Source organism: Propithecus coquereli, unplaced genomic scaffold (assembly GCF_000956105.1).
Source record: "Propithecus coquereli isolate 6110/MARCELLA unplaced genomic scaffold, Pcoq_1.0 Scaffold473, whole genome shotgun sequence".
Classification (NCBI taxonomy): domain Eukaryota; kingdom Metazoa; phylum Chordata; class Mammalia; order Primates; family Indriidae; genus Propithecus; species Propithecus coquereli.
The window spans coordinates 1,360,681-1,381,330 of NW_012150541.1; the positions used below are offsets into that span (position 1 = coordinate 1,360,681).

The window sequence follows — 20,650 nt, forward strand, 5'->3', positions numbered from 1 at the left end:
GGCCCAGAAGAACTATGCACGGGAGTGTCCACCACAACACTCCAAGATGTAATTACATGTCCCAGTTTCAGAAATTCAAACAACCACGCATGCAAACCGCCCCGGCAGAGCAGAGCTCCTTTGTTCACCATCCGACCAAGCGGGGCAAAAATAGTTATAAGCAAGAGGGAAATGACTGGGCATGAGCTTTGCAAATTTGCTAATTTATCATCAAGGATAGTATAAGATTGAAAACTGTGAGCGGTATTCTCTTTTCCTGAAGTCATTATACCCAGATCGTTCTCCAACACACACAGGGCCCGAATAGGATGAAAATTCCATCAGGAAAAGAAGAGAGCAGCAGGCCTGCACGTTATCACAACCCAGCAACGCACTCGCGGAAAGGAAGCTGCAATTCCTACACATATTGCTCAGAAGAAAACAATTCAAGATAGTTCACATTCCAATCCATATGTTTTTTTAAATTCAGAGAAAGAGATATAGAAGTAAAACTCTTAGACACAAATGAGGTGGAATTGATTTTCTCTCGCAGTTTGATTTATGAAGGGACATGTATTGTGTTTAATCAAAAGGAGGACTTACCTTCTTAGACTTTTTTCGTAAGGTGTAACCTCTGTACCACCCTAAACAAACACAAAGTTGAAACAGTTAGTACAAACAGACATAATAGGGTCTCAGCAATGACTTCATGGTGTGCAGAACTCATTGTTTCACACAACCAGGGAGGTCAGTTTGTCACCAGCATTCAATAATCCTAACGCTTTGGAAATAGATTACGGAATTTCCTGGAGAGCATTTCAACGGCGTCCTTGGAACACTAGCAACCTTCCTCTCCACGTGCCTCACACGGCCCTGACGCAGCAAGAAGTTAAGATGCACAGTTCCAAGAGGAGGGCTTGTCCTTTCGACCACTTGCCCCCGAGCAGGCTCCTTGTGTGTGCATTGTCCTATCTCTCCCTCTGCCTGCGTTGCACCAGGGTCTCCCGAGTGCACATACCAGCGTCACCAGATCACTGCGAGCTGCCCGGAAACAGAAAACCCATTGAGCGCAAACTTCCTCCCTCTTCCGGATGGAGCAGCTTTGCCCTGGAGCAGCCACAATCTCACAAAGTACCTTCTGTGGCAAAGACACAGCCCTCAACAGGAAGCGCCAGGGCCAGGAACACAGGCCCACCTACCGCCTTCGGGCTTGGCCTAGCTCCAGCTTCCCGTCCCCTCTAAGTGGTTAAGAGAGAGAAAGCAGCAAGAGCAGAAAGAAAGACGTGCTAGAACTGTTTGCACACAGCAAATGCTGAATAGAAGAGTCCCTCTGACAACAGAGTAGACCTGACCACACCCCTGGCACCCCCTATCAGGCTGAGGGTGGACACTTGTCCCCACAAACACCCAGGGGTCCATGGCCACCCCACCACTGCATGACATCAGATGGACGTTTTCTTATCCCACATTCTGAAGTCACTCCAGGTTACCTTTGCTTCTGGAAATCAAATCAAAAGCTCAGAGACAAATCACAACTCTGCCACACAGGAGCAAAAGGACCCCTTTTACAGAGAATGCTTGGAAAATGTAAATTCCCAGATAGTAACCATATATTGGGTTTTTCTGCACTGTCAGAAAGTCAAAGCCCAGAAGCCAGGGATGTGCGAATTAGAGAGCACGCTCGGACAGACTGAAAATGGGCCCGTGTTGCAGCAACTGGCCACCACCCCTCTCAGGAAATGACAGTTTCCACAACCAGGGGCGAAGAGCATGATTATGAACCAGAAAATGACGGTGTTAAAATGAGCAAAATCCTCAAGGGATTATGAAACAGATGTTTTCTAAACATCCAGAAAAGGAGACAGAAACTGCCACGACCCTTGCAAAGGACGTGCAAAGGCCCAGGCGTGACCAATTCAAGCCACTTCACTTTCCTGACATGGAAACTAAAGAGATTGATTAGGGGAACCCACGGATACAAAATGTCTAAATTTCAGCCACACATTTGAAGGATTTTTATCTCCTGACATTGTCGAGGTCAGTGGATTCAATAAGCCAGCCCAGAATCAGTGCCCGTTGGTGACACAGCCGTCACAGGCAGCAAAGTGGAGAGAGGGAAGGCAATGCAGCGAGGTATTCGAAAGCCGCATTTACTCAATTTAAAGGACTGTTCTTGATCCTATTACAGCTTTCCTGCATTTTCAGCATTAATACGTCCTTTCTTTTCTGAAACAGACAAAGGATTAACATCTGAGACTATACAAGGAAATACTGCAAAGAGACAAGAAAAAGACAACAACCAAGTAAGGAAATGAACAAAGTTTATAAACAACGTACAGATGAAACCCAAAAGACATGCATATGAAGACATGCTTAAGCCTAATAACAATAATAATCAGAGAAATGAAAACCTACAGTGTAGCATCACCACACAGTTAAGAGTGGTAGAAATCAGAACGCTGCACGACATGGCAGCCCCCGGGCGCCACGGCAGAGCGCGGACTGCAGCAGGCCCTGCCCACCCAGAGCCCACATCCCCACACCCAAGACTCCTGGGGACTCCTGGGAACGCAGCCCAAAGACACCAGCACACCCGTGCATGGCAGGACGGACACGGGATGCTCATGGCAGCAGGATCCCGGGTGGTGGGAAGCGGGGACAAACCGAGTGCCCGTAGCTGGGAGGGCAGTTAGCGAAACACGGACATGCACACGGAGCAGTCAGGGCCACGGACGGTCTAAAAAGGCACAGACGACGGAGTGCACCTTAAAACAGAGCACTAAGGAAAAAGCAGGAAACAGATGAGCTGTAACCAGACTGACATACATTAAAAATATATGCACACCAAGCAGTACAAGAACACAGGCAAACAAAAGAGCCCACTTCAAACACAGTCTGGTTTTACCTGAACGTTACTAGGTGGTTGTTTCTTTCCTTCCTTTCCTTCCTTCCTAAGCAAAACGAAAACCTCTGGTTTTCCTCCCCAGATTTTTTGTATCATTCCTTCAACTAACTGAGCCCACGGGCTATGTGCCAACAACCGCACAAGGCAGCACAAATACAGAAACCCTCTGTGAGTTCATAGACTGGAAGGCCCCTAAGGCAAGCGGGGGTCAAACCACAAACCGTGCTGCTTGATAGCTTAGCGTGAAGAGGAGAGGAAGTCCTGGCAAGGGCTCTGTGCAGGAGTGAGAGACTGTATTAATAACAGAGTGACACCTGGCTGCTCTGCGGGGACCGGCAGAGAAGGCAGGAGCTTGGGGGCGGGAAGACTCACAGCTAGTAGAGTTAAAACCTCCCTGGCAGGGCTTGCTAGTGGCCTCCCCGTAGTCAACAAACCCGCTCCAAACAAGAGACACCCACCCAAGACACAGGCAAATATGGGCAAGACACAGTCCCCAAACTCAGGGAGGGCACAGTCCAGCCCAGGACAATGTCAGGCACGTCATTTTGGAAGAAAATATATCATTATCACTTTTAAAAATTTGAACAAATTAAGTTCAAATTATCAAAAGACAATTTCCGAATCTTTGTGCAATGTCCCAGGTACAGTATCCAGTCCCTGGAGGCCCTGTGGAAACGAGCAGACCCCCGGCCACACACGAGTCCTGACGGGCAGGCCGTGGCCTCAGCTCTCCTGTCTGGCCGACCCTGGACACTGCTTAAAGGCGGGGCTTACACGAATGACCCCTCAAAGCTCTTCCTACCTCCACGGTGACCTGGAAAGTTCCTTTTCTTTGTTCTGTGCTCTAAGCCTTCGTGAGCCCAAGAAAGAGAAATTAACCATAACTTGAAGGTAAATTTGTTCTTTGAACCTTAAAATAAAGCGTGATCATCTAGAGATTACATCCTCCACAGCAAGCTTGATAACATCCTGAAAAGGACCACATAGAAAAAGAAAACTTGACACACAGAAAAAGCTCCTTAGAGGAAAAAGGGGGGGTGGGAAGGGGAGAGGAAAGAAAAAGAAAATGCCAGACTCCAATACAAATCACGAAATTTAAACGAGAGGAAGAAGCAGGAAAACAAAGGGGAGTCCACTATTCCATTTTCATTTAAGGATAATGAAGTCACCAAGTTTCCCAAAGTCAAAAACTACTTCCCCCAAATCCATTTCTCTGATCGGATTCTGATTAAAACCAAAAAGGTAGTTGTCAAGGAAAGGGAATTCATTTTATGTTAGAAAAGAGTCTTTGCAAAGACTGAAAAATTTTAATCAGAATCTAAGAAGACTGACTAGCCCAAGAAACGAACGTTCATTGTAGACCTGTTATCATGTCAGCCAAAAAGTCAGATCCCTGCCATCAAATTTTTTTGAAGTTAAAAGTATTACAAGGACCAGTGATGCGCTTAAGGATTCCACTGTTGAAAGGGTACATTCTTCTTCTGAACGAGAAACTGCAGTCCACACGCCCAGGCTCCACAGGAAATCGTTAACTAGTCAGGAATGACATCATTGCGCAGTGTTTTTTAAGCAGGATTTCAACTTCAACTGACCGGCAGCAAAATGAAAAAGATGTAAGACCATTTCTCTTCAGATCAGAAAAGTGTCTGAGAGGAGAGGTTTGATCCTTAACCTCTACTTAATTTCTCTCTGTTTCCTCCCAGCCACTGGCAATATGTACTGAGAGGAGAAAAGAAAATCCAACTGTCGGCTGTAAAAACTGAAAACGAGCAGAATGCCCGTCACAACCACCCGTTCACAGAGGCACGGGGTCTGCTTTTGCAGTTACCCGGGCTTCCTGGTGCAGGCCACAAAAGCTGATTTTCTTTTTTCAGATGGGACTTCTTTAGGGTAAAAGGTGCAAATGGAATGGGATTCTAAGTCAGCATGCATCGAATGGGCAGTGAGGACGTCAAACACGGGGCATCTTACTAGGTCCGTGCTTCTCTTCGAGGGACACCAGGGCCAGCCATAGCTTGCCTAGGGCACAGAAGCTCACACCACTTCACTCCTTGCAAAGTAGATTCAAGGACCAAGATGAAAGTTCAATTTGTGGATGACTATGGTATGTCTACAATTTCCTCCCCTACCCCAACCTCCCACTTGGACCAGTTTAGTTAAATCTAATCTAAAAGCAAATTTGCTACTGAAATTATCCATTCTATTCAGATCTCTTTATTCATATGCTCTATGGGAAGTACCCCCTTCAAGTAGGAAATGAAGCCAACAAGTCAAAAACAATCTTACACAAATCTGAACAATCTTTAAAAAAATCAAGCCCACCACTGCTTCGCTTCTGTGCAACAAGAACCACGGCATAAAACAAAAGCTGCCCTGCTCAAAGTAGCTGCAAAACACGAAATATGAAAAACAATTGTCTGAAAAACCAAGTACATTGGAAAACCATTGTTACCAACAGTTTATTTATTGGATGATTATAGTGATTGCTTCACGGGACTGCATCCCACATAATTGTGACAAATCTCTGTTCCTCCCGAAGAAAATGGAGATTACAGGCTTAAAAAAAAAAGAGGGGGGGGGAACCAAGGGCAACACACGTAACCTAAACATCTGTACCCCATAAAATGCTGAAATAAAAAAAAAAAAAAGAAGAAAATTATGGTTCCTCTGAGACATGCTGCTAACAGATCTGAGGGCATTTAAAAAAAAAAACTCAGAATTCATATCAAATACATCACAACAATGAACTAAACTAAAATATCTTAACATAATTATTATCAAGTAGTCAGTTATTAACAGTCAAGATTTGCATACACTTGCAAAGTAAGGAGCTAATAAGGTTTTTTGAAGATGTTAAAAATGGGAATTTTTAAGTTGATCTTAATAAAACATTAGTGAAAGAATGCACAGCTTCACTACACCCTTACCTGAAAAGCCATCTATCTGCAAGAAAATTGATCATGAGAACAGAAACGATTGCATGTGTTTTTGTAACAGGGTAAGGCTGTGCCCAGTAGGCACTGAAAACATGTGCCCACTGCCCCACAAGAGAAAACGTACCAAAACGTATACGCACCTTCATATGTCTCTAAGATGTGCACAGTGTCTCCTATCTGCAAAGAAAGTTCATCCGCTCCCCTGGCGTCATAGTTATAAAAGGCTGTGATGGAAAAGAGGGAAAATATATTAGTAGACGTCAAAGTGACTGTGCTGGGTTGTTTTTGCTTGATTTAATGTTGTTGGCTTTTAATATTGAAATATAGTCAGTCTTTGCCTGGATCATTCTCTCTGATACCCACGCAAGTAGCCTTTTCTTACAAATATAAAGGGCCAATAGTTTAAGTGGAAGAAATTCATAACTACTCACAACACCAGATACCCATAAGTGATTTTTTTATTGTGCTGAAATATATATAATGTAAAATTTTCCATTTTAACCATTTTTAAACACACAATTCAGTGGCACTGATTATATTCACAATGTTGTGCAGCCATCACCCCTATATCCAAAACTTTTTCATCACTCCAAACAGAAACCCAGTACCCCTTAAGCAATGACTCCCCAGCCCTTGGTAACCCGCAATCTACTTTCTGTGGCCAGTGGTACCTAGGTACCTTATGTAAGTCCAACCATATAAGTAGTATTTGCCCTTTTATGTCTGACTTCTGTCACTTAGCATGATGTTCCCAAGGCTGATCCGTGTTATACCAGGTGTCAGAACCTCATTCCTTTTTATGCCTGAATAATACCCCATACGAGTGAATGTCCATAATAGGAGGAAAACCGAGGACACTGTTAACAGCACTTTGAGTGTCACATCACATACTATTGTTTGTTTCCACCAATGGATTCTTTTTATTTTCCTAACTGTGAATCAATTGCACATGGACTGAATATTCTTTGAAAACCAAATTAATAAAAAAAATTATCATATAACAATGTTAATATTAAGCCAATAGGTGACATTACAATAGTAGACAAAAATATGTCCAATGTTAAGAAGAAGTCCTTAAAACTGACAATAATACCCACGAAATGTCTGAAATCCTGAATGTTTATTATCCTCACATAAAGCTAATCCTATTTTGCCAAAGGGTCATATTGCTCCTACATAAGCACCTAAAAATTCCTACCATTAAATTCGAAGCACACTTTTGCTCAAGCAGCATGGAATAAAGGCAACTTTTGCAGGTATAAAGGATGTTACAAAGTATTTGGGTCCCGAAAAGTATTCAGCTAGCCCACTCTCAATTTAAAACACATACATACGTGTTTATGTGTGTGTGTGTATGTATACAGTGGTGCTCCTCCTACGCATGGACTCTACCTAAAAGGATGTAACATTTAATGTAAAACTCATCTTCAAAATTGCTGCCCAAATTTCTCCTCCATCCATCCTAAACAGTCCAGCCAGACTGGACTACGCTTAACTGGCACCTTTATGGTGTTGCATTTCTAAAATTCACCTTAACCATATCCTGTGCAAATTCCTCCGGCAAGTGTGCCGGGCCCTCCACCACCTGGACCATCTCACCACGCTGCACCACACCTCCCAACCACACACGCCCTTCCCTGGGCCCTTCCTCCCACTGAAAGAAAGAAGCCGGCCCATCCTGTGGGTGCCAACCTATCCTCCCTGGCCACTTGGGCCTTGCCACGGGATGCACCTTGTCAAGAAAGCCAGGCCCGACCATGTTTGCTATTTCAACGCCACTCCCCCAGACACCACGGGCACCAAACCACACCTGACCTCCCCTGTATTTTCTTCTGTATGAGCCAGGCTTATTTCAGAGGTGTGTCTGAAGACGTCCCCTACCAAAGGAAAGACCACCAGAGAGCAGAGGTCACACACCTTTCAATGTTTCGTGCCCACACCTCCAAGGACAGGATAGTGCTTAGCTGTACAAATGATTTAAAAACTCAAGTTGCTGACATCTCAGTCTGCAAAGTCTAGAACTTCAGGCCCACACAGACTCTGTGGTGTTCACAGTCTCCAGAAACAACCAAAAGGGACGGGACAACACCTCTACCACTGAGGACCCAGGTGCTCTCCAGCAAATGACCTACCCTCTCTCCCTTCAGTTTTTCAAGCATTGAGTGTGCACTGCACGCCTTAAAGGAAACAGCCAGATTTGGCACAACGGGCCCCACGGTGAACGCTCAGTTAATGTTGAAGGCTTTTATTGTGGTTGTATTTTTTTTTACTGCTACGAGGTCCTCTATCACTACCAGAATTCTTTTTAAAAAGCCAAAGTGAGCACACTACCACATGTTCACAAAAATTCTACAATGACAAAAGCCAAACCTATGTGGAAAATCCTATCTTCTCAAGTATTTTCCCCCAAAAATCATAAAATTTAAGTGGCCTCAACTGACAAAGATGATTATTAGTAGTTATAAAGTTTATTTGGCATTTTATAGTGAATCTTTAACAACAAATAACTGCAACAGGTAAAAAAAAAAGCCCAGCGCACACGCTGCACTTCCCCAGCCCAGCACAACCACGTTCTTACGCCTTTAGGAACCATGAATCCATTCATTACATATCTTAACAGCATCCCCGCCAGCAAGCCTATTCTGTTACAGATGTGGAAAAATAAACATGTCAGAAATCATAAAAATGCAATAAAATGAGCATGTCAAGTGTCAATACGTTCAGGCACATGTGAATTTGTAAAGCACGTACACATAATTCCGTCCTTAGAGTTTCACCTTTAAATGCCACACTCCCCAATCCCTAAAGTAGACAGAGAAAAGCAGTGATGAAAATCTTATCTGTGGATATAGAAACTTCAAATTTAACTATGGTATGAGCCAACAGACCCATGATCTTATAAAGGAAAAAAGAGCCTCAGAGAGTTATGTGGGTGGCCCCAAATCAAGCAGAGTGAAGACTAGAACGCCTGCTGCCAGCTCTTTGTTCATTCTAGGATTAATGACTGAATAATCCACTCAACTATGGGCCGGGTGCGGTGGCTCACGCCTGTAATTCTAGCACTCTGGGAGGCTGAGGCGGGCGGATCGTTTGAGCTCAGGAGTTCGAGACCAGCCTGAGCAAGAGCGAGACCTCGTCTCTACTAAAAATAGAAAGAAATTAATCGGACGACTAAAAATATATAGAAAAAATTAGCCAGGCACGGTGGCGCATGCCTGTAGTCCCAGCTACTCGGGAGGCTGAGGCAGAAGGATCTCTCGAGCCCAAGAGTGTGAGGTTGCTGTGAGCTAGGCTGACGCCACGGCACTCACTCTAGACTGGGCAAAAGAGTGAGACTCTGTCTCAAAAAAAAAAAAAAAAAGACTCAACTATGTAAGAATATTTGACAAGGGAGTAGGAGAGAGGGGGTTAAGAACAGCAGATAGAATAACGGCCCTCCAAAGACACCCAAATCCGAAATCCCAGAGCCTGTGAGCAGCCACCACATGTGGCCAGAAGGGGCGCTGCAAGGGTGATTAAGTCAGGATCTTGGGATGTGGGGGTTAATCCTGGATTATCCGGGTGGGCCCAATGTCATCACAAGGGTCCTTGTTAGAGGGAGATAGGACAGAGTCCAGAGAGAGAGATAAGGTCAAAGTGACACAAAAAAGGGAGCAGGCAGGGTGCAGTGGGTCACAACTATAATCCCAGCACTCTGAGAGGTCGAGACAAGAGGATGGCTTGAGGCCAGGAGTTCGAGACCAACCTGAGCAACACAGAAGGACCTCATCTCTACTAAAACTTTAAAGCATTAGCCAGGTGTGGTGGCACACACCTATAGTCCCAGCTACTCGAGAGGCTGAGGGAGGATCGCTTGAGCCCAGGAGTTTGAGGCCACAGTAAGCTGTGATCATGCCACTGCGCTCCAGCCTGGGCCACAGGGCAAGACCCGTCTCTAAGAAAAAGAGCAGGGGAGCAAAATAAGCCAAGGGATGCAGCTGCCTCTAGAAACTGCAAAGGGCAGGGAAGCAGATTCTCCTCGCAGCCCCCAGTGGGAGCGCAGCCCTGCTGAGACCTTGATTTTAGGACTTCACAGCTCCAGAATCGGAAGGTAATAAGTTTGTGTCATTTTTAAGCCCGTAAATTTGTGGTAATTTGTTACAACGACAGTAGGAAACTAGTACAAGAAGGTACGTCGAAAACAATTTAAAAGTGGTATTCTGTAGTCAATTTATTCGCTACATAGGGGAGCCGGAGCAGAGATCTCCACCGCAGGCACCTGAACCCAGACAGCTCCGGGGCTGTGGTGCCCAATTCTTGAGTGGTATGAGAAAAACAGGGACAATGCAGGGAACTTCTAAAATAAACCCAAAAGTATTTAATGTAAGTGACTATTCCTTATTCTGATTATTTGACATTTCAAAGTTGCCCTTTTCAGGGGATGAGCAGGGATGAAAAGTATCTTTTCCTTTATGAAGGACAAGGATGACAAATGGCATCTGGATTAAAGATGCCTTCGCCTGACACAGTACAAACATGGCAACCTTTCCACTAATCACTAGGTTTTTCTTCTTCATTTTTCTGATCTGTTGGGGTCTGGCAACAACTCCACTAAAGAATATGGTCACGACATCTCATTCACATGTTGCGAAGTGTAGCATTAGCCTCCCCCTGGGTGGTGGGCTGTATGTGCAATATATTCCTCCCCTCAAATCCATCTTCCCTCTATTCTAATAGCCTGGCTACAGATGGCCATCACTAGGTATAGAGGCACATCCACAGGAATTTCTCAGTCCTGGACTGCAGAGCCCAGTGTAGAAGCCAGACATGCTTGTATGAGAAGTGAATTGGGAAAGGAAGCAGTGAGAAACCATGCTCGAAGTTCTTTCCCTGCATGATGGTTTTTGTTGTTGTTTTTCTGGAAGAGTTGGCAGTAGCTCAAAGTAAGCACACACGTGGATCTTCTCCCCAAAATAAAAAATTAGCACTCTGGTCTGTGCCTCATATAGGTTATGTACATCAGAGACTTGAAAAGGCAAAGCCATCACCTCTGCTCAATCTCCTGATCACCTTTCAAACAGCTGCCCGGTAATGCAAAGAAATACCTGTGGCTCACAGAAAGAGAGGAAGGCTTCCATCTGCACCAATATTATTAATGATCCTGACCATGAGGCTACTACAGTTGATGCTGCTGCTGCTGATATACTATTGGGATACCATAGATGCTGCTGCCAATGCTGATGATGACGGTAGTGATGGCAATCAACGGTGGTGGTGGTGATAGTGGTGGTGGTAGTGATGGTGATGATGGTTGTGGTGGTGATAGTGGTGGTGTTGGTAGTGGTGACGATGATGGTGGTGGTGGTGGTGGTGGTGATGGTGGTGGTGGTGATAGTGGTGGTGGTAGTGATGATAATGATGGTGGTGGTGGTGATAGTGGTGGTGTTGGTAGTGGTGACAATGATGGTGGTGGTGGTGGTGGTGATGATGGTGGTGGTGATGATGGTGGTGGTGGTGATAGTGGTGGTGCTGGTAGTGGTGATGATGATGACGGTGGTGGTGATAGTGGTGGTGCTGGTAGTGGTGATGATGATGACGGTGGTGGTGGTAGTGGTGGTGGCGGCGGTGGTGGTGGTGATGGTGGTGGTGGTGGTGGTGATGGTGGTGGTGGTGGTGGTGGTGATGGTGGTGGTGATGATGGTGGTGGGGGTAGTGGTGGTCGTGATAATGGTGGTGGTGGTGGTGATGATGATGATGGTGGTGATGATGGTGGTGGGGGTAGTGGTGGTCGTGATAATGGTGGTGGTGGTGGTGATGTGACAATGATGTGAATGATGATGATGATGAATAATGATGACCATGAATGATGATGGTGATAATGGTGATGATGATGGTGATGGCGATGATGCTGATGATATAACAGTGCTGGCTGACATTTACTGAGTATATTCCATGGGCCAGGCAGTGGGCTAAGAGCTTCACATGTTCAGATTAATCACAGCAGTCCTAAGAGGTGGATATAGAATTATTCCTGTTTCCCTCAACCAGGGTTCACAGCAGCTCAGTATGTGCCCATATAGGAGCAGCCAGAGGAGGAGCTGCATGGGGCCAGAGGCCAGCCTGGATGGAGGGCCAGGGTGCCAAAGCCCTCTCCATACCATCCTCCTCAGCCCTTGGCCAGAGACAGACACAGCCCTCTCGGGGCCTCAGACTGCCCCAGGACTGCCCTCCTGACAGCTCCTCTAAAAATCGCCATGTCCAGCTTGGGTTCCTTGGCAAGTAAATACGCTGTGCACACACGTTCCATTTCTAAGGGCCACTCACGTCTAAAACTTCACGCTAATTAATTTCTCCTTTCTTACACAGAACCCAAATTGGGGTAATTCCACAAACAAAAGGTTGGTTTAACATTCGAAAACCAATCAATGTACAATAACTCACTGCATTAACAGAGTAAAGAATAAAAAATCATATGATCATCTCAACTGATGCAGAAAAAGCTTTGGATCAAATGTAACTCTCACTCAGGGAAAAATGGAAAAAAAAAACTGACTTAACCACTCTCACATGAGAAAAAAAAACACTACAGCCCATCAACCCACTTAACAGATGAAAACATAGAGGCCTCCAGGGGAGTTATAACTTGCTCAAGGTACACAGTGAGCTGATGGCAGCCTGGGGACCCTGGGCCTTCCGTTCCAGTCTCACCACCCACACTGCCTGGCCCACCTTCACCACCTCCCAGTGAGATGTACAAACTCTCTTCTCTCCACCACCAGAGGTGCCTTCTTGACCTCTCACTTCAAACACTGCACCGTTACCTGGGCTTTCTGAATGACGGCTAAACCCCCAGCTCAGCATTCACAGCCCTGTGGGATCTGACTTCAACCCACCTTTGCATCGCAGCCCACTCAACCTCCTCGGGCTCCACCCTCCCTCCCAGGCCTGCCACAGGCTGCTCCTGCCCCCAGGAACGTCCTTCCTCCCTCCACTTCTGACTGCACGCTCGTGTACAAGACCTGCCTTTAATTCCACATCCTTCTCCAGGTCCTAGCTGAATTCCTCCTCCCCGCACCGAAAAACAAGGTACATGTATACCTGAATTAATTGCTTGCTCCTGAACTCTCCTGTAAGCTCTGTGCCACCCCCACAACCTTGTAGAGTTGCTCATCTATATGTCTGTCTCTCCCACCAGACCACAGACTCCTTGAGGGAAGTAAACATTTATTAATCATTGGATTTCCCACAGTAGCTAACACCGTGCCTTGCAGGCACTCAATAAAAATTCACTGAATTTAACCAGATCCCAAAGCACTCCTCCTTGTGCAGACTGCAACAGAGTGAAAGCAAAAACTGTATCACATGTTCCTCTTCGAATGCTCTTTCCCCCTGCACAAAGATCCAGGAGTCTGAGACTTACTCGATCAAGAAGAAAAGGAGACACCATATTAGCTTTCCCAGCTCTGCTTTGGGCCTTTTCGATCTAAGGAGAGTGCCTGCCATCAGCACCCGGTACAAAGCCTCCTTCTAGCATTGAAGTCATGGGCTTGGCCACGCATTACTTCTTGAAATCAATACAGCCTGGATTCTCTCTATCCACATACCCCTGAAACATGACTCCAGGATTTCAAATAACAACTTAAAAGTTAATCAATTCTTTTTAAAAAGTCAATTTGTGAAAATTAATTGCTCTATTTGTGATTTCATTCTCTCTGTCTTACCTTCAGTGGGAAAAGATGTTCCACAGCATGCCTCTTCTCAGGGCTGAGGAAAACGCGGGCTATGCCCTCAAACGGACCAGGGCCAGGGCCCTGTCTGTGTCCCCTGCAGGGCTTCATCCTAAAGGACCATCTGCCTGTCCGTGGGTTGCACACACCCTGCACGTGTCTGCCTAGTCCACGCAGGCACTCTGCACTCAGCATTTCCCACGCCTCCACCAGCCCTGCTCTGGTCCACGCCGAGCTCGTGCTGGGGCGGGAGAGATGAGTTAAGCCGGCTGTAGCCCTGGAGAGCAAAGTCAGCCCACAGCCTGGTGTCTAAGGAACAACCCTTTCACACCCTGCACCATCCAGGAAATACCACGGACAGAGCATCAGAACGTTACATATACATACGTCCTTTCGACTTCACCCTGGGGCAGAGATCAGCGCTCCACATACAGCACTTGCTGACGCTGGAGACCAAAGCCAACTACATTGTTGCGAACAGCTCAGCATCTAACGCTACTAATAGTCCCACTAGAGGGGAATTCGGTGCCTGTAACCACAGAGGCACCGAGGAGCATTAGAGAGCACCCATTCGGAGCTGGGGCTGGGTTTCCGAAACTCTGTCTTCAGAACGAGACTGGCAGCCGTGCCACTACCAGCTTCTATGACCTCAGCCCAGTCCTTCCACATCTTTTCTGGGGGAGTGAATCAGGGTTCGAGCCCCCAGAACCATTCTGAATCAGAGCACTCACTACACCATACTGCCATCACCTCTTCACCTGTGTCTCTCCCACTTCACAGTGAGCTCAAGGACAAAAACCTGTGTCTTATTTTTGACGAGCCTCTAACAACACCTGGTATACAGCAGGCCTTCTAACAATGGATGGATGAATGGAAGGAAGGTGGGAAGAAGGAAGGAAAGGAAGAAAAAAGGGAAGGAAGATTCTTAGAGCCTGGTTCTAATGGTGCTACTAAAAGTGTTGCCTTTAATATTTTTTAAAGATGAAATGAATAAAAATAATGAGACACTTAGGAAGAAACTTAAGGAGGCAAAAGACTTGTAACTGGAAACTAACACAGTGGTGCTGAGACAAATTAAAAGATACAAATGGAAAGACTTTTGTGTTCATGAAGCGGAAGACAATATCGTTAAGATGTCAACGCTATCCAAAGTGACCTACAGATTCAATGTAATTCCTATAGAAGTCCCAATGACATTTTGCAGAAATAGAAAAATCCATCTCAAGGGTGCCAGAATAGCCTAAACAATCTTGAAAATCAAGAACAAAGTTAGAGACCTGATTTCCATACTTACTACAAAGCTGCAGTAACCAAAAGAGTGTGGAGCTGGCATAAAGAGAAACGTGTATATCAACAGATGGAACCGGGAGCCCAGAGATCAATCCCACATAAGAAGGTCAAATGATTTCAACAAGGTGCTAAGACCATTCAGTGGGGAAGAGGACAGTCTTTTCAACAAATGATTCTGGGACAACTGGATATCCATTTACAAAAATAATGAAGTTGGACTCTCAAACACTTCACAAAAATTAACTCAAAATGGATGAAAGACCCAAACATAAGAGCTAAAAACTATAAAACTCATAAGAAAACATACAGGAAATACTTCACAACACTGGATTTGGCAATGATTTCGTGACTATGATACCAAAAGTACAGGGAACAAAAGGAAGCGAATTTAAAACTTTTGTGCATCAAAAGATATTAACGGAGTGAAAAAGTAACCCACAAAACGGAAAAGCATACATACACTGGATACCAACCTCTTATATCTGATAAGGGATTGATATCCAATATACATAGAGTTCCTACAACTAAACAACAAAACAGACATAAAAATAGTCAATGGACTTGAACAGGCACGACTCCAAAGAGGATACACAAATGGCCAATGAGCACAGGAGATGATGCACATCATCACCAGTCTAATCAAAAACCACAATGAGCTATCTCTTCACACCCGTTAGGATGGCTATTATCTGTCCCTCCCTCCTCCCCGCAGACCCCGGCCAAAAAATAACCCGGAAAATAACAAGTCTTGGTGAGAATGTGAAGAAACTGGAACCCTGTGTGTTGCTGGCAGGAATGTAAAATGGTGAAGCTGCAAACTAAGTGTGATCCAACAATGCCACTTCTGGGCACACACCGGAACTGAGGGCAGGTTCTCCAACACTCATACACCCGTGTTCATGGCAGCAGCATTCACAACAGCGGAAAGGAAAACAACCCAGTGTCTACCACTGGATAAATGAATAAACAAAATATGTCACAAATGGATCAATACTGCACGATTCCACTTATATGAGGTTCCCTGAGTAGTCAGTGGGCTGCCAGGGACTGAGAGGAAGGGTAATGGGAGTTCTTGTCTAGTGGGTACAGAGTTTCACCAGGGAAGATGAAGAGTTCTGGCAATGGGTGGTGGTGAATGTGCTTCATGCCACTGAGCTGCACGCTATAAAATAGTTCAAATGATAAACTTTATGTCATGTCTATTTTACCACAATGAAAAAAAAGATGCAGTGCATAAAAGGAAAGGCTTCTGAGGCACAGGAGGAAAGCTCCTCATGGACAGAGCATCTCCCTTCGCTGAACTGCAAGCATTCAGGGGCTGCACGAGTAAAACTCCCAGCGGGTTTGGCAGCCTCCCTCACCCATTTCAACGCATTAGGTTCAGACAGGAAAGAGACACAAGAAGAAACTAGGGGAGATGAGCTCAGGGCCAAAGATCACCTCCAGCTGCATTTCCGGTGTGCCTGGTACAACACCCCGCATTTCTAAAAAGGACGCCATTTTCAAAGTCACCAAGCTGCTCCTTTGGGGTTTCTATCTTTCTTTCTTAGGAATAGAGAGATTGTTTCTCTGCCAATAAAATCCCCTGTGGCAGTATTTCATGCAGTGTTTGGATATCAGAATCGAGGAACTCATCTACATAATTACAGAAACAGAGCCGGGCCTGGTAGGACAGAGGAACTGTCATTCATTATTCAGTATTTCTTTTTGCCTTCTGGTCAGAAACAGGTGAAAGGGATGGTGAAGATAAGAGCGTGAAAAGAAATATACAAAAGAGCCTTTTTTCACACTCTAACTGAACTGATAGACACAATTCAAAGACATTTTAATATCTTTCTTCAGAATAAAACATCACTGTATGTATGCCTTACCCACAACCAGCCAGCAACTACCTTATTACTATTCAATCCAAAAGGTCACAGTGTCAAGACACGCAGGTTTCTTGGGAAGCATTGCAGGCTGTGGCTCTATTGAGTGTTGGCTTTATTGCCCTTCCACGACAGGAAAAGTAAGATTCCACTTTTCTATATTTTCATCTTTCATAAAGTCAGTTCTAGGATACAAAACCACTGGCCTCCTTATTCACAGTCTTTGCAAATCTACCCACAAATAAGCAAAGACTTAGCTGACCTGGACATTAACTATTTTTGCATTGTATTTTGCTCAGCAGCAAAGAGATGTAAAGACAGGATGGGATGGGGGGCAGAGATTTAATCTCTTTAATCATCCTTCTTTAAGGCGGAAAGTTTATTGCATCTTGGGAAAATACGTGCTAGCACAATAGCGCGCACTGACGCAGCAGGTGACGGGAACTTTACAGGGACCTCACCCAGCAAACCCCGTCATTGGCAAGCCTGAAACAGCTCACCGCAGAACGGCACTGCTGGCCACGTGGGACATGAGCCCAAGTGGACTCCACGACCAAGTCCCAGTGAGATTCCGATAGGGACCTGCAGGCAGCCAGAACACCCGGCCAACGCTTGAGTTGAAGGCCTGGCACTTTCTCGGCAGTAAACCCCTGACCCCCGCCAATCAGGTTCTATCTAAAGGGCTCAGTGACAGCACACACCAGCCTGGTGGCCTCACAGACAAAGCAGCACCAGGTCTCCACTCAGTAAGACACACCAAAGAAAGGGAGAGGATAGAAAAGTTGGGCTTAGAACCATTTATTTGTGATACTTGTGATAAGGTTACTCTGTTAGAGCCTCCAACTCTTCTCCCTCCGCCTCAGAGAAAAGTCTCAAATGATTTGTTCTGATTTGTTCTGTGATTTGTTCTTCTCCTTTTTCACCTGTTAAATCATTAAATCTAATGTCAATGGTAACCAATAAGGAAAGGTAAGGGCAAAGGAAGCATTGCAGAGTCTTCATGGCAGACTCTGCATACAGTACTCATATCAACACATACGTATAAAATTCACAAATGGGGAAGCCTTTGTCATTATGCAAACGGAAACGGGAGACCCATGTGGCCCCAGCTTAGGCCTTGGTCTACAGCTGACCTCTGCCTGGCTTGGCCCTCCAGGTCACCATCTCCTCAGGATAAAACTCGTCCCTGTCACCCTCCTGCCACGACAGTCAGCACCCTCGTGTGTGTTCTCAATAGCACCCGTGCTCACCCTGACAAAACGCCACCGGGGGATTGCCTGTTTGCTGCTCGCTGCTGGCTGCGCCTATCACGGAACAGGTGCCCAGTAAAAATTTCTCAAGAGCAGCTGAGAATAAGGACCCTCCTCTAGCTTCCCATTCCAAGAACAGCTCCACTGAACCAGCATAGGGCTGGTGACCCCTGACCTCTCCATGCCCGACTGCTGTCATACCTGTGCTGCACCTTCTCCAGCACCCGGCGCCCAGAAGGACACAAATGCTCACTGTGTGAGTAATTTAATAAATAAATGTAGCAATCCAGGGTGGCAAAACTATTACCTAAATCCTAAATCCATTGTAAAACACCGTGGTTTTGTTTGCATTTCACATTAGAAACTAAAGAGCAGACCGAGTTCTTAGCTAGCAGAGATAACTTCCAACAGTCTAACCGGATAGGCATGTCCTGGAGATCCCACCCCACAGCCAGAAATAAAGCACACTTCATTGCATTGGAACAAATGGTGCTGGTGATCCTTCCCGGGGCGCCTACACCGGTAGCCTCATTAGCAAACCACACACCCTCAAGGAGCTCCAAGAGGCAGCGAAGACGGACAGGTCACACCTGACTCCGACCGAGGGTCCACCTGGTGAAGATGCTGCCCAGCAGCCTTGGAGGGTCTCCCTTTGCATGAACACTCAGCGGTGACCCTCCCCAAGGAGAGATCTGAGGGGAGCGAAACAGTGAGAGCTGAGTGGAGCCAACCTGAGAATGAAGAAGATTCTTCATAGGTCCCCAAACCACTAAAATCAGGAGTCACTAAAGCCCCGTGGCACATATTCCAGTGTACTAATACTCTGGTGTCCAAATGACTCAGCCTTCTAAAGAAAACCTACCTGCCTTATTTAACAGGGCTCCTCCCATCCTCCTGTCCTGCAAGTCAAGACAGCTTCATCATCCCACGATCGGCTTCTGCACAGACGTGGGAACATACTATACCAAAAGGCCAGAATACAGAGCCTTGCTCTGGCCCCATAAACTGTCACTTCCCTTTCAACCTGCCTCCATGAGCCCGGCTTCTGACACCCCAACAAACCCCATGAGTCTAAAACCACCAAGCAAAAGAAGCAATGTTCCCGGGTATAAATGAAGACAGTGGTATCTAACAACTCTAAGTACAGGAAAAAGCTCAATGATGTGAACCATATAACAAACGAGCGTGTATATATATATAAATACACTCACACACATCTGCACATACACACTCTCATGTATATGTCAATGGATGTAATGCAATGCACAGTCTCAAGTGATCAGTTCAATGAGTTGAGGATAATTCTATACACTGCATCAAAATAAGATTTCCAGAAAGTACTCTGTGTCCCTCTCTAGGGAATTTTTCTCCTGAAACACCACTTTCTAATTTTATTACCATAGTATATAAGTATTGTCAATGCTTGGATTTCAAATAAATGGAATTACATGTACTCCTTCACGTCTGGCTTCCTTTGCTCAACATTCTGAGATGCATGTGTGGTGCTGTATCAGTAGCTTATTCTTTTTTATTATTGAATAGTATTCCACATACCAACATATCACAATGTGCTCAACAATTCTCCTGTTGATGGACATTTCAGTTATTTATTTCCAGTCTGGCACTGTTATAAACAAGGCTGCAATGAACACTCCATCATGAACCTTTTTGTGAACATATTTTCAACCAATGGGAATTTCAGCCTTGATGAGAGATGTTCGCACTCTTTGCAAAGCTACACAAGGCTAAGGCATCTGCCAGCCAGCCAGCAGGCCAGTGGTGCCCCCCAGCCTGGAGGGCACACGCCTTTCGGGGCTGAAACTGGGAGGAAGGAGGCAGGGAGAGGCAGACACCGCGAGGGACCCACTTATCGTCAAGACGACACTTGGTTTCTTTGTAGCTTGTTGGAATTCCTCCTCTGTAGTTGTTACATTATTTAGCTTTGATAAAAAACAAAATTGAAGATTAAAAACCAATCAAGCCCTCTTTGAGAAAAACAATAAAGCTGAGAGCATGTGGGGTGTTAATGGAGGAAGCTCAGCACAGATCTGCTGGAGGGGAGCCCCAACCCCAGCCCTCCCCTCCCGAGCAGCGGGGCTTCCAGACAGGCTGGCGGGCCCCTCACTGCTCAGGGCACACTCTGAGCAGAGCACGCAGCCTCCCGAGTCAAAACACAAGCTTCACCCCAAACCCCTGCTCCATGCCCTGGGCGGGCAGCATGAGCTCTAGCAGCTCAACTTCTCCCTCTGCGAATGGAGCGAGGACAGCGACAGTAGTACCTGGTGGGCGTGTGTGAGATGATGCATGTGAAGGCGCGACCAGCCCAGGCTACCCAGAGCTCACGCACAATAAACATTAGCTTAAATTTTTAAAGGGTTCAAGTGAGAGGCCAGGACCTGCTTTCCTCTAGCCACGATACATGTGAGGAATAAAATTCCCACTATCCTGCCACCTTCCCAAGGAGCATCTCTGCCAGGCCCAACTCCTGTCACCTGCCCTCCCCTCCTGCCCCTCCCTCCTCCCACTCACTCAGCTGGACCAGGACAAATCACAGTCATTTCTGAACAAGCAGACGGAAGACGCTCATAGGCTGCGGGGCCTCAGCACGAGAAGGTTTGAAGCACCCTCGGAGCCTAGAGGTCAGGACCAGCACACGCCCCCTGGTGACCCCAGGCCTCCAGAAGTCCCGACGGGGCTGTGCTCTGCAGGCGGGAGG

The 20,650-nt window shown here is 46.0% G+C and overlaps 1 protein-coding gene across 1 annotated transcript in view; it reads right to left on the reverse strand.

Annotated features, from left to right (window-relative positions):
• Positions 1–20,650, reverse strand: part of DOCK1 (dedicator of cytokinesis 1) — a 484,728-nt gene that overhangs the window by 423,512 nt on the left and 40,566 nt on the right. The window contains exons 2-3 of the mRNA XM_012655364.1: positions 5,961–6,044; positions 583–623 (exon numbers count right to left, since the gene is read on the reverse strand). Coding sequence (XP_012510818.1) covers positions 583–623; positions 5,961–6,044 — 125 coding nt within the window. The remainder of the gene's footprint in view (positions 1–582; positions 624–5,960; positions 6,045–20,650) is intronic.